The following is a 14225-nucleotide window of genomic DNA, read 5'->3' on the forward strand; positions in this document are numbered from 1 at the left end:
TGCGTTATTTTCTTGAAATGACTTTAGCCAGAGGAAGAGGCAGTAGGAGAGATCTGGTCTGAGTAGGGGTGTCAGGAATCATGGCACTAATCCCATTTACTCATTACAAGGTAGTTCTTACAATTTTACTGTATTTAATATCTAAAGATTTGCTAATTACTTTTATATATGGGGAACACTTCATTGCAAGAAATGGGACGAAGAGGTGGGCTAAGAATAAAACCACAGTATAGACCACAGAAGAAAATAATTTTAAAAAATACCATGCTTGGGATTCAATATAAAGAAGTTCTAAAATTTCACTCACAACTTTTTCTCATATATTTTTACTACAAACAGATCCACAGTTTGCATATAATTCTTTGCTTTTTAATAAATCAAGCAGAAATGATGGGATAAGCAGTAAGAAATACTGAAGTTGTGCTGTATGTTTGGGGATGGGCTGGAATGCAGAACAGCCAGAGGAGAAATGTTTGTTTTAAGGCATCAGTTATCAGATTGTGCTCTGTGCTGGAGATAGGCTGATAATGGTCTGGTCTGGTGAAGAGGCACTCAGAGTCACCCGTCCTGGTTCCAGCTATTTATTTTCAGACACTTAAAATAAAGTCAGTGAGAATCAACTGAATACGTGTGTTATTGTGCATTTTCAGAAATCCCACTAGGCACCTCCTTCTATCTGTAGATACTTAAATCCTTGAAAAATCTGTTCCTGTGTTCTCTAAATCTCAGAGGATAAAGTTAGAAATCAGTGCAAAACAGATTATAAGTTATTCCTTTTGTGTCAGTGCGACCAAGCAGTTTCTTGCAGCTCATCTCTAAACCTTGTAAATGTTTGAGATTTTCTCTTGCTCGTGCAGTTGTGGCAGTCTGAGTATTGTGGTGTTTGGAAAAAATCAAGGTGCATTTCAGTGTTCCTGTCAGATATTGTGGGGTGGCACTTGATATATGAGAGAATTCCCAATTTCCGGTTTCAGGTGATTGGGCTGTGGTGCCCCACGGAGTAATGTAAGAGTAATATAAGGGCTGAGTATTTATGGCATCAATAAAAAGGAAAACACAACCACTGTGGGGCTTTTATCCAATAATCTCTAGGCTTTTTATATCAATTATATAAAATGCCTCAAGCTGCAGGAACTATTCATTAATATCTCAGTTTACATATGGAGGAAAAAGGTAAAAGAAAGGAAAGTGTCTGATGCAGCAGTTCCTATGGCAGATGGTTGTCTTTTTGAGCTTTGAACCATTTTCAGCCAGGTTCAGGGACACCAAGTACTGGAAATACCTGTTAGTCTTCCTGCTGAACCCTCTGCCCAGTGTATCTTCTGCTTCATCAAGAAGAGGTTGTTAAATAGATACAGCACTTCATGTCAAATAAATACAGACTGAAGGACAAGAGCTAGTAGTGATTGCTAAAAATAAGTTATATTCCATACAAAGTGAAATTTAAACATTTTAGAGGGAGCACAAGATGTCATCAGGATTGTATAAGTCTTGGAGTTCCACATGCATTGTGTCAGTAAAGCCAAATCCGTATTTGACTTGAATGTATTTCCCTTGATGGTGGTAGCATGGTCACAGTAAAAAGAAACCAAAAAAGTGCCCCTCTGTTCACTGTGTTTAGTTCACCTAATTCACGTAAAAGTTCTCCGCCACCATGGTCTCTTCAGCTGACTCTTCTGATCCGTTCCCTTCCTTCCTCACTCTCTGTTGTGTTTGATTTCCTTGTCATCATTAAAACCACAGTCCTAGGATAAGAAATAATAGGAATAAGGACAGTGGTTTCTTTTCATGGATCTGATTGCAGACCCATAACGTTTGAGTCTTCATGATGACCTTAACTCTTTTATCCCTCTTTGGGTTGTGTGTCAGTTCTCACTTCCTAACAGTGTATTTATCCTCTTCCACCTGATTTTCCCTTCTGGGACCTTCTGTAGTCTCCTGGTTGCCTATGGTGTCCTCCACTGTTTCCTTTTCAGTCTCCTTGAGATCATTTCTCTCCACCACTGATGAGCAACTTTACTGCATGGAGGAGGCTTACAGACCAAAGACTATTTAAATACAAGAGGGAAGGAAGGAAATTCCTACATGTGAAAGGCACAGTGTCCTCTGGGAAGCCTGATGGAATATGGGTTTGTTTCACCTTCCTGAAGGTACCAGGTTGATATATATACATATATATATATAAATACAGCCCTCATAAACCAGGGGGCGTGGTGATCCCTGCTCTGAAGCCCCTGTGACACAGCCTGTAGAAGAGGACAGTTCTCCACTTAAGTGATTTGAAAATAGGATTCCCATTGAAAGACAATGGCACTTAAGCTCCTGAAGTAAGTTAATTGCATTAATTGAGGCAAAGATTGTAAATGGAAGGTTAAGCAAAAATTGAAGATTGTTCTTGCTTTGTGAATATTGTGTGTCTGATTTGTTTCTTTTAAACATTAACAAATACTGGAAATGTCAAGTTGAGTTTTCTTGTAATTGCTGGTGGGCCTCCTGTGGGCAATGGAAATATTTCTACAGCTTCCAGATTTTCTCTTGAAGTAGCTGTGCTGTTCAATCTTACACATAGATACTCATTTCCTAAAATATTGTTGGGGAAAGTAAATTTTAAAAAATAGAAAACGGTACTGAATTGCTGGAGAATCATTTGTCTTCAGAAGAGTGAAGTATTCTGTCTTCTGATTATCTCTTATGTCATACTGTTATCAGCTTCCTGGTCACTATGGAGACTATAAAATAGATAGGCCTACATGTGTAATGTAGAAAGCAGAGAAAAAAAACGTGCCTTTGGTCTTCTTTGCACATTCTGAAAGAGTGAAGCATGGGCAAAATTCCAGCTTTTGAAAAAAAAGAACCTTTTTGGTTGCTTTTAGGATCACAGGCTTCTTAAAATCAGACAATGTCTGTGCTTGTTTTAAAGGCACAAGTATTTTATTCCAGGTGTTTTTGGCTGCAAAACCAGCAGCTTGATTCTCATGATATATATTTTTTTTTTCCCCTGCAGATGCAGACTTCATGCATACCATATGGTGGTAATTAACAGTTTCAGACTTACTTCTCAGTTTTCTTCTGCTTCGATTCTTGGTTGGTTTGGGACAAAATTTTAATGTCACAGAAGCAGAGTGTCTGAGTTTAATTGCAGACAGGAATAATGTGCATCTCTAGATGAGGAAGGAGAAGATGAGATCTATTTAGAGCACTAAGAGATATTTTGGAGATCTCACCGAGTACAACCTGTTTCTTTTCATTAAGCCTTTAAATGTTCTTCTGTAGAACTGAAATATGCCTCCCTTGGACCCTGGAAACAGAGGGAGACCATTTGAAAGACACAGCTGGAATGAAGAGTTTCTTTTAACAGCAGAATGTTTGCACTTTTTTATGAGAGCAAGGGTAACATTTTGTAATCTTTAAAAAAGATACTGCTCAGTGAGGACAAGTCCATTGTCCAGTGACATGACTTTTCCTGTCAATCACAAAGGTGACAAGGGGGCTAGATTAAGTAAAGCTTGCCCAAGATTAACAAAGGAAGATTATTGACCTCATCCTGAAAGGGCAGAAGCCTGTTTTATCATTAAACCTTGGAAGAGGTATTTCCTCCATAGGTGGAAAGCTGTTTGGCAATATCCAGGCGACTTTCTTGTAAATGAGCAGGTCTTCCTGTGGATTCTAGCTGGGAACAGGAGCAGAAGACACGGAACGTGGGCTGCTCCCTTTTGTGCTTGGGAGGGAGAGAAGGGGCTGGAGTGTTTGCTTCAGCAGGATCTGTGCAGTCCTTGTCTGCCTTTCTGAAGGGGAAAATCGAGAAGCAGCAGCCTCAGGTGTTTGGTGAGTACCATCCCAGCCCAGGGCTGCAGGAGATGTTGGGCCAGCACCCATCCGCAGAGCAATTGGCAGTGCAGGTGAGCAGCAGAGCCCTGTGCACCAGGCAGCTGCTGCCTGCATCAGACTGCCACCAGGATTAGCAGTGCCAGAGGCTGGAATGTAATCAAACTTGAGCAGGTGAAATGGTTACGCAGCTGGGAGAGGCTGTTCTCCAGGAAAAGTCTTTGTCCTCGGCTCTGCTGGCTCAGAGATGGGTCCTGTGTGTGACTTGATGGACTTAATTGTACAATGTCAGTGGTAGATACTGATGTTTCTTAATTCCACTTTACAGTGCTGTTGCTGTTCTCTCAGTGAAACTGGAGGAAGTCATGTCAGTTTGTCCTTTTAAAAAAACAACCTGCTAAATCTCACTTGTTGGGGGGGAACTTCTTCTCAGGGGATTGCTTTTTGAACTGTTGCTGACATGTCTTTCTTGCCCGTTAAGTATTTCTCTGAGTGTTTTCAGGGGGACAGTTAAACTTCTGAATGCAATATCAGAGGATTTTCTTCACTCAGAGTTTTTTGGCTTTATGCAGCCATTGACACGAGCAGGTTTTATGTGGTGGAAGTGTCCTTTATTTTTACGTGCTAGCAGTAAAAATCCAGACCCACTGAGAGCTTTTTCACATCTCCAAGTAATGGCATAAAAAAGAACAAAATAAGAGAGAGGGACATGAAGTGAAAGCAAGGTAACTGATGTACGTTTCATTTTGTTGTTGTGAATGGCAGAGTAAAAGGGATCCTGGGCTGTGAGGCAGCAGGTTCTGGAGCTGTGTGCTGGAGGACTCCTGCTGAAGTGTCCCCAGCAGCAGAAGCTGGGCTGAGCTCTCCTCCACAGCACAGAGAGCAGAGGATTCCTCTTGGATTGCGAATCACGCAATGGATGTGTGATTGCCACAGATCTTTCTGAATGAATAATTCACTGGTGTACTGTAATTTAGCCCACTGAGATGTGATTGCAGCTGTTCCCCTACTGTATATGTGTTTTGATTGAGGCTTAAATCCCACAAGTGTATAAATAGCCATGTATGTGATATGCAAACACTGCATACATGCACACCTAACCAAGAGCTCCAGAGAAACTTTTTGCAGGGGGGTGGTTTCTTGATTGTATATTTCAGTATCTAATTTATCTTTTAAAAAAATCCTGTGGAACACTTCCCTTTCCTTTCTCAGCCAGCTGTGAAGTCTGTGGTATTATAAATGCTTTTAGCCAACGTTGTAGTCACAGAGTATCTCCGTTATTAATGAATTTATCATTCCAAGACCTTTCTAATATAAGAGATTACTTGTGCCTGCTTTACAGGTAGGAAACTGAAATGCAGGGAAAAAAGTTTTATTTTCTATGGTTCCACAGTGCATTTGAAAGAACTAGGAACTGAGTATTCAGAGTCCTTCATGGTGCTTTGTTCACAGACTACTGCATTGTCCCCCTCACAATTCCTTTTCCCCAGAAAGCAAGGCAGAGTTTTAAAAATACTTGTGAGCTTCATTTGAAACCCAAGCAATTTGTGATTCTTAAAACCATATTATATTACTTTACACAGTCATTCAATCCTTGTCTTCTTGTGCTTCTTCTCTTATAACAACCTGGTTTTATATGAGAATATATTTGTAGATACAAAACCCCACTTGCACGTACCTCAAATGTGCATAGAAACTGCAGTGGTGAGACCTGAGGTTTAGGCAGGTTTTACAAATACTTTGTGTATTTGTAAAATACACAAAGTATTTGTAATACACAATGTGTGACACACAGAAACAGGAGTGAAAGTCTTTGGGACTTGCTTTGGATTAAAGCAAGAAACTAATTCTTGGTAAAATGAAGAAACACATTGTTCTGTTCATGACTGGTGGCATAGGTAGATTTACGAACTGTAACTGAGGATGATGATATTTGGCTTATCTATCTCAAAGTGTGAATAAGAAAGCAGCTTTCAAGATATTTCCTCTTTTAGCCTCGTGTGTAGGAAAAAAAGAACTGCCACTTGGTGATAATGGTTTTGAATTTTAGATAAAGTCTGAAATGATGCTGAAGTTAACCATTTTGCTTGTTTAGATTGGTGTTAAAAAATCAGTTTACTCAAGTCTATAGGTGAAAAAAACTGCATTTGGCTTCAGCTAAGTTTTGAAGTCCGGTGTTAGCAAGTAGGATTTTCTCAAGTGCAGAAAAAAAATGGAGGGAGTTGGAAGGGGAAAAAAGGAGCATTTCTGTTGATTGGAGTTGGAAAATTTTTTAGGGCTTGGTCAAAAGCTCATTGACGTCAGAAGAAAGTCTCTCATTAACATCACTGGGTTTGGTTTTTGGGGCATATGATGGCCCAGATTGTAATCTCAGTTAAATCCGATTCTGTTAGGGAATTTATTCACTACTATAACACATTCAAGCTGCTCCAAACTGTTTGCATTAAAAGTTTTCTTAACCATAGGTAATCTTTTTGCCACAACAAAGTAGCCTGTGAAAACAAATCTATTTTCTTTATTGCGTATTTTCCATGTCGCTTTACTTAGATTTTATTAAAATAATTTGTAGCAATTTATGTTCTTTTATAAAAGTGGGGTTTTTTTCTGAAATACTGTGATTTATTAGAGCAGACATCAAAATTACTCCAAAAAATATAAAATTATAACAAAAATCACTAAACAGAGTGTGTGTACATATTTATAGGCATGTAGCACCTTCATACCCTCTTGAAATGAAGTGCAGAAATTAAAACAATTAAAAAATTAAGACTTTTTCTGCCAAATCTGTAACTCATATAACGTGATGATCCAGTGGCTTATTTAAAAAACAATATTCATTAAACAGTTAGAGTACAAAAACAGGATAGTGAAAAAAAAAAAAACCTGGGAAATGACATCAAAATAAAAACTACTCGTGTTTACAGCATTATATTTTAGGCAGTTTATTACTCTGCTGCTATCTTTGTTTGGAGATGTTGACCTGAGTTTTTCAGGTACGGATGGCATATATCAGCAGAGGGAAAAATGGGCTTGGGAGCTGTGTATAGAAGGGTAGGGTACCACAGACATGAAAGGAGGAGGAATTGTGCAGAGAACGTTGCTTTAAGCTGGAGGAGATGTGGAGGAGAAGGCTCCTGTGTTAATGAAGGCAGGTTTGAAGATGCTGGAGCCAGTTTTGCTTTCCATTAAAATTAATGAGTAGAGCTGTGTGGACTCTCACGTGAGGAGGGTTGTGTGCACGTTCCAGGAAGTCACTGAGTTTTGCCATTGTGCTGCCAGGGAAAGTCATTAGGACCACCTTTGTAAAAAATACTGTTTCTACCAGAAATGAAGGTTTAAGACAGAAGAGAATAGAATTAGGAAACAGAAAGTAATTGCTTCATCCTTTATAGATGGGAGAACTGCTTGAACTGTGAGTAAAAATATGGCATATGGTGAAGGACATTTAATGTTTAGTTGCTATTTTATTTCCTAAAACAACTAGCCAATCAAGGCATTAAGTACTTTATAATAAAGTCAGGAAATTAATGGTCCTTGTAAAAATTGAAGGTTTTTTTAGAAAGAGAGCTGTAAAAGAACAAACAATTACAGGTAATCAATACCATTGTTATTAGGAAACCTATGAGAACAACACTTCTTCTCAATTAGGGAAAAACTGTATTTTATGTTTCTCTCTTGCAAGCTGATCTTTGTTCACTCCAGCCTGTAATCTTGGTTTATGCTTTATGGATAGGCTTTGTTCTGGCTGTTTTTGAAACATTGCTTGCCTTTTTTAAAGGTTTCAACAGAAGAACAAATAGCAATGAACTCAAAGAACAAAGGACCGTTCTTCCTTTCTTTCCTCCGATTCCCCCCCCCCCCCCCCCAATTTCTTCAAGAAAAGCAAGGAACGTTTCATCTTGTTTTTTTTCTCCCCTTTCAGGAAGTTGATGGCAATAAAGTGATGTCTTCGTTTGCCCCGCACAACTCATCTACCTCACCCCTGAAGGCAGAAGAAGGTGGGCGCCAGGGCGGGGAGTCCCTGTCCAGCGCGGCGCTGGGCACCCCCGAGCGCCGCAAGGGCAGCCTGGCAGATGTCGTGGACACCCTCAAGCAAAGGAAAATGGAAGAGCTCATCAAAAACGAGCCAGAAGGTAAGGCCTGGGAAGCTGGCCAAAATTTCCTGTGTTCTTTTCTTTCCTCCAGATCCTTTGGATTGCATATAGTTTTTAATCGTGCCGTTTTTCTGCGCTGCTTGCTTTTCCGTGCCAGCAGAATTAAAGATCTTACAGTTCTTTTCTGCAGTAGAGGTAAATTTTATCAGTGTCCCATCACAGCTAATGTTTTTAGCTTTTCCCAAAAAGAGAGTTTAGTGGTCTTTTTGTTAGAGTGGCAACCTCCTCAGTATGCCTGCAGTAAGCCAATTTTAATCACCTGGGAGCTTTTACACCACTACTCCCCTCTCCCCATGTCTAGAACTAAAAGAAGTATTATTTATCATCAATGTCAGTGGTTTTCTGAAATGATCTAGTGTGCAGGTCATTGTTTGAAAGGTAAGAAGGTAAACTGGGAGTTAGTGAAAGCTTTTGTGTGGGACACATCGTGGTCTGTTTTATGTGTAGTGCAGGTACTGTACAGGCAGGGAATGCAGGTGTTCTCTGCATTATATGTGGGCAAAAACATCATGCAGTTTCCTTTCTGGAGAATGGGTTTTTTGAGGGTCTTTTTGAGACTCTCTCCAGCTGGTGGTCATAGGACTTGTGTTCTGTGGGACTCGTGCTCTGGGACTAAGACCAGAGATGAGGATTTTTATTTTTTGCCTGTTTGAGGCAGAGCCCAAACCCTGACTGGAAGATGAAGCTCTCATTGTGCTCTCTTTAGGTATCTGTATGTTTATTTACAGCTGCATTTTTGGGGCACTGTGAGCCAGCTGTGAGAGCATACTGAGCCTTGTTTCCTAGGGCACAGTGAGGAGTCTCTATTCTCATTTACACTCACCTATCCTGTAACAGAAATCTACTCCAAATGTTCAATAGCAGGGCTCTCAGGGCCCACCTCAGTGCTGAAGCATGAAGTGACAGCACCTACAAGAAAATTTCAGGACAATTTCCTGCATACTGGGATGGAAGCATGGGCACAAACATGCTGGCACATACAGGAGCATGGCAGGGTTGTAAATGAGGTTGTAAATGCTGCTCTTGACTGGAGCATGCAGTAAGGGTCTGCTGGGAAACAAATTCTTTGTCTGAACATTTTTTTAATATTACTTACAACATTTCTTTTGCATTTAGGTTGGTGTAATGGTCAGTGCCATAGTGTGCCTTTGGATGGAAGATTGCAGGGGGAATGGGTGGGAAGGAGAACAGGCTTTTTATCTGAGAGAGGAGAGAACAAGGAGCTCTGGGCAGTGCATAAATACTCTGCTGAGTATGAGGTTGTACAAGCTGCACAGACTCCATTAAGGAAAGGCCACAGACAGACATGAGAATGGTTACAGAGCTTGTGCATTATCTCAGCTCTACTAAAATGAAAATATACAGTACAAACAAAAGATCTACAGCTTTGTGAAGAGATTGGGAGAGAGAGGAGGGGGAGCAACTGAATGTTGGGCTTTGCAAATGCGTGCAACAAAAAATCTTTTCTTCCCTCTAGCCATTGTTCTATTGTCTTTCAAAGGCCATTAAATTGAACAGCAGGTTGTGATGAAAATTTCATTAAGCCCTAGTTAAATCATTATGAGGGTGCCATATTCATGTCTCTGCTTACTCCCCATCCAGGAAAAAATGAATAGGAAAGAGTTGAGCTTTTTTTTCCCTTTCTCCTTAAAAGAGAACTAACAAAAGTTCAGAAGTTAGAAGAGAATGGGAAATGGGACATGAAACAAAAGGAGGCCAGAGAGGTGAGGTGGCTAGGAAGAAAATTAGACTTGCATAAGAGCATTGAAAGGTGGTGAGGGACAAATACATCATTTTGACAAGCCTCCCTCCCCCTTCCCTTCAGCCAACATGGTTGTTTTTAGAGTGGCTAATTAAAAAATATATATTTCTGGGTGCAGATGGCTAGACTGTTCTTAGAGGTCCTCTGCAAATATGAGTCTTTTTCCCTAAATGAGATATATTCTGATACAACGCAGTGTCTTCTCTGTTTGAACCCCAGCAGAAAATTATTGTCATGTCTTCTTCATGTAGTGCTAAAGTAAAATTGTCAGTCATCACTGGTTGCTAGTCAGGTAATTAGCATATTAATGAATTTCCCTGTGAATGAGGTGTTACAAGTGGGAATCTTTGATAGTACATGTAGGTAAAAACGCAGCAATTTGTGATAAATGCATATTTCACTAATGATTTTTAGTCTTGCTAGTTTGTAAAGCTTTGTGGGATGAAGATCAAGAATCTTGGTTAAGCTTTGCTGCATTATGTCAACAAGAATAATATAATACTTTATTTCCCTTTGGGAAGAAAGGGAAACATTTGCACCAGTAGTTGAGGTTTAATTAAATCAATTTCCTGTGAATCTTTCAAAGACCAGATACGAGCCAGATTCCCATTTCTTTATGTACTCAAAAGTTTATATATTATTTAACTTGTACAATGGGCTGTGTTTGCTCTCTTTTTATTGTTTGAAATAGTCCTCTGAATTGCTGTGGGAAACGTGCTTTTCAAGCATTCTCTCAAATGGCCTGTTTTCCTCAAAATCAGAAAAAAGGGAAGGGCTGCATAGACAACTTTAGGTCTCAATTCAAACCTTGTATCAATCAGGGAAAGGGCTTCTCTTTTCTGAAATGGGCTTTAAGGACAAGGGAGATATTCCAAATTATTGATTTTTTTGGTTTGATTCTTTCTAGGAAACTTCACTGATACAAGGGAAACAGTTTTTTACAATTGTTTGTTAGAAGATAAAAGTGAAAATTAGGAAGTTTTCTTGGTAAAGGACAAGAATTTTTATATTTTAAACACAGTGCTCAGAGTGCAGCAGTGCACATATGTAAACACTTCCCTGCACTCACACAGGAGCTGATGAGGGTAGCATCACTCTCCACATAAATGGGTTTCACGTAGATTTGTTGTGTATGTACCCTTGGTTAATGTGCCCTGCAGGAGCCCACGCTGCCTGCTCTTCCAAAAGTACAGCACTGCCTTTTCCTCCTTGGGTATGAGCTGGGGGGATTAGGGGGTGTTTTTATAGGGGTTTATACTTAGCTCCAAAGCTCCTTGCTCCTTTTCTTCTCCCCCTAATTTTACCATTTTCCTGCTGCTGGATGGAAGTGTGTGATTGACAATGAGTCATGCTGACACAGAGGCATAAGTGTTCCAGTGGATCTGAAACTCCCTGAATTTTACTCATTACTAATACAGTGCTCACTTTTCTTCTCTCAAATTCTGTGGAAAATCCTTACATGCAGCTTTAGCATGAGGCCCCCAAAGGCATAAACCTATTACTGAAGTCACACAATGTTATTTTACATGAAACATTCTGTCCTTTCTAACTTGGGCTTCAGAAGAGGAGTCAGTCCCCTTTTATTCCTGGTGCACAATAATGAAGATAATGGAGTGGGTTTGGAGAAGCCTTATACACTGTGACAGACCCCCAGCCCTTGCCCCGAGGGTCGTCTGCCGACCATGGGATTCCTTTTGCAGCTAAAATCATTAGGAGAATGAGATACAGGCATGTTTTTCTTCTGTTTTCTTCAGGCATCAGAGGATGGCAGAGGCTCTCTGTCTGTCTGTTCTCCTCATTTGTAGAAATGAAATGGAAATCTCTTTGAAGTCACTGAGCTTGACACAAGTTTGTGAAAGGAAAGACCAAAGCAACCACTTAGCTTTTCCTTGCACTATTAATGTGATTGGATTGCTGCATTTTAATTTATGGCCTGTGCTTGTGTAAAATTAAATCTCTGAAATCTCTGTAGCCTTTCCCCTAAACGTATGGCTTGGCTTCTGGAAAGGAAAGAGGCAAACAAGTAAATTCCTCCCTATATTTAGAATAAGCTGGAGAATTCTTTGGCTCTTTACATCTCCTAACTTTTCATTAAGAATCAATCCTCTTTTTCCGTGTTGGCAGTTTTAACAGGTTATGTATCTGTTCATCTTTAAAACCTTCATAGTGGGGCTTCTGAGGCCAGACCCGTGTTGTTGCATGGGATTTGTAGGAATTCTGTATAAAGAAATATCATATGAACACCTGATGAGCCTGTGTGGGTGCAGTCATTCATCTGCACAGCTCCTTCTTCCTTGGTCAGGACCTTTGAAACTCAATTCAGTTGGGCTGTTTAAGTGAATACTTTGAATTTTCCATAAAGACACGAACACAGATATACACGTGTACATACATGCACACACACAATATATATAATGTATTATATGTATTTAGACATAAATATGTATGGACACAAACACAAAAATTATTCATTTATTGTGTTTTATATTTTGCCTGCTCCAAAATTTTGATCTTACAATCCTTAGGTCTTCAGAGGGGGTGCAATAATGTCAGCTGTTTGGTAAGAAGGGAATGTGTGTGTTTGCAGAGCTTTAGCAGGCAATGTGGGTACCAGAGCCTCATGTATTGTAGTAGGCAGCAGTACTGTAAGTAATTACTTGTTGTGAAAAAAGAGATGAGAAGAGCCTCTTGGGCATGATTTTTGTCTTCTGAACGTCCCCCAAAGGCTGTTTGTATTTGATGTTTAAGTTTACATTATAAATCACAGAACCTGTTAATGTGGTAATTTAAATGACTGTTGTTTAAGCAGTTCTGTAATCTGTAAAAGTGAGCCATGCTGAATTCAGGCTCTCTAGCTGGGGTATCTCCTAACATTATCAAACTTTTAATGAACAAATCTTGTAAAAAAATCAAGATGTCTCCCTCTTTTTAAGCCACAGATTCCAAAGCAGGCCATTCATGGGCACAAGAAGGGTGGCCTTTGAAATGCAGACTCCTGTTTTTAAATCACATCTGATGAGAAGGGATGGAAATAAAGTGCACAGATTCAGGAAAGGCCCAAGGATACTGTAATTGGTTGAGGTTTAAAGTTCTTTTATTTGGTTCCTCGGTGCCCCTTTGACAGAGTGTGTGTTGGAGAGGCTTTGTAATGCTTTTCCACTGAAGGACAAACAAGGGTACTCGGCAGTTGAGCACTTTCAAGTTTTGCTCGTGCACTGCTGCTGCTGTGGAAGGGTGCTTCAGGTGCCTTGTGGTTCCATGCTCATCTCTGCAGTCTGTCACCAGGAAATGTGTCTTTTCTTGTACAGCATCAAACTTCTCTTGCTTCTTTCAAAGACCCTGCCATATGGAAATATGCCTTCGCATACTGCTGATACAAATAAAAAATAATTAAAACATTTGAAAGTTTATTTGTGGAATAGGCCTGTGTGGAGAGAAGGCCCTGTTAAATAGTGTAGCTTAAATTTTTATTAACAAGTGCTTTAACTCTAGAACAGAGGTAGCCTAGTTTGAAGCCTTGCCAGCTCTGACTTGCTTTAAGTGAAGTTTATTCATTTGTTGCCTTCAGTTTTTAAGTGTTTTCCTTCCCAACAGTTTAGCCTGATAGTCACGGTTTATTTCAATGGATGTTTTCAAAATTTGCTTAGATTCCCTTCCAACTCTCTCTTCTTACATCCTCAAAGGTTTTTAGCTTTTGGATTTTTCTTCTTCGTTTTGATAAAGGCATCTGAGGTGCTGATACAGCATCTTGAATATAGAAGAAAGCATTATGGTCAAGTGAGATACAGGAAACTCGTGCTTTTGGAGAGAAGATGCAGCCCCTCTCTCCCCCTCCCTGGTTCAGAATGAAAGTCTCCTCTGACGAATCTCTACAATTAAAATTTCTTTCTGGGTTATCTTCACTCCATAATACTGAGCAAGCAGGAGCCAAAGCAGAATGCTTTCTCTTTTCACTTCTCATCTTTAACAGCACAACATACAAGTGGTTCAGCAAGGCAAAAATAATTATTTGGGCTCCTGTCTGCCCTTTATCCCCCAGACTCCTCACCAGCTGTGCTTCATTTCGGTAAGGTTTTTCAAAATTTGCTGTCACTTTTGACCCCACATCATTTTGCCATGCGTTTCCCCTGATGATTCCACCTAGATGCATTTAGCCTTTGCGTTTTTGTGCGCTCTTTTAATTTTTTTTTTAATTATTATTATTTTATTTGCGTTTCCCCCTCCCCTGGAAAAGCCATTAGCTTTCTGACCCTGGTTTTGGTCCCTGGGTGAGAGCTGGAGGAGCCTCTGCCCCTGGTGCAGCCCCAGCTGTAGGTGGGGAGTGTGCCAGCTCCTCGTGCCGCAGCTCCCGGGGATGTCACTCATTCAGCAGTGAAGAGCCAGCCACCTGTTCCTCAGCCCTCTTGTCCCTCATATTAAAGGTTCAAGCCCTTGCTGAATAGTAACATCTTAATCTGGGCAGCATACACACCATTTAGCTGGAA

At 40.1% G+C, this 14225-nt stretch overlaps 1 protein-coding gene across 1 annotated transcript in view; it reads left to right on the forward strand.

Moving 5' to 3' along the window:
• The window catches only part of SOX5 (SRY-box transcription factor 5), a 279255-nt gene that overhangs the window by 60172 nt on the left and 204858 nt on the right, over nt 1-14225 (forward strand). Inside the window, 1 exon segment of the mRNA XM_036400499.2 lies at nt 7748-7958. Coding sequence (XP_036256392.1) covers nt 7748-7958 — 211 coding nt within the window.

The sequence above is a fragment of the Molothrus ater genome, chromosome 5 (genome assembly GCF_012460135.2).
Source record: "Molothrus ater isolate BHLD 08-10-18 breed brown headed cowbird chromosome 5, BPBGC_Mater_1.1, whole genome shotgun sequence".
NCBI classification, from domain to species: domain Eukaryota; kingdom Metazoa; phylum Chordata; class Aves; order Passeriformes; family Icteridae; genus Molothrus; species Molothrus ater.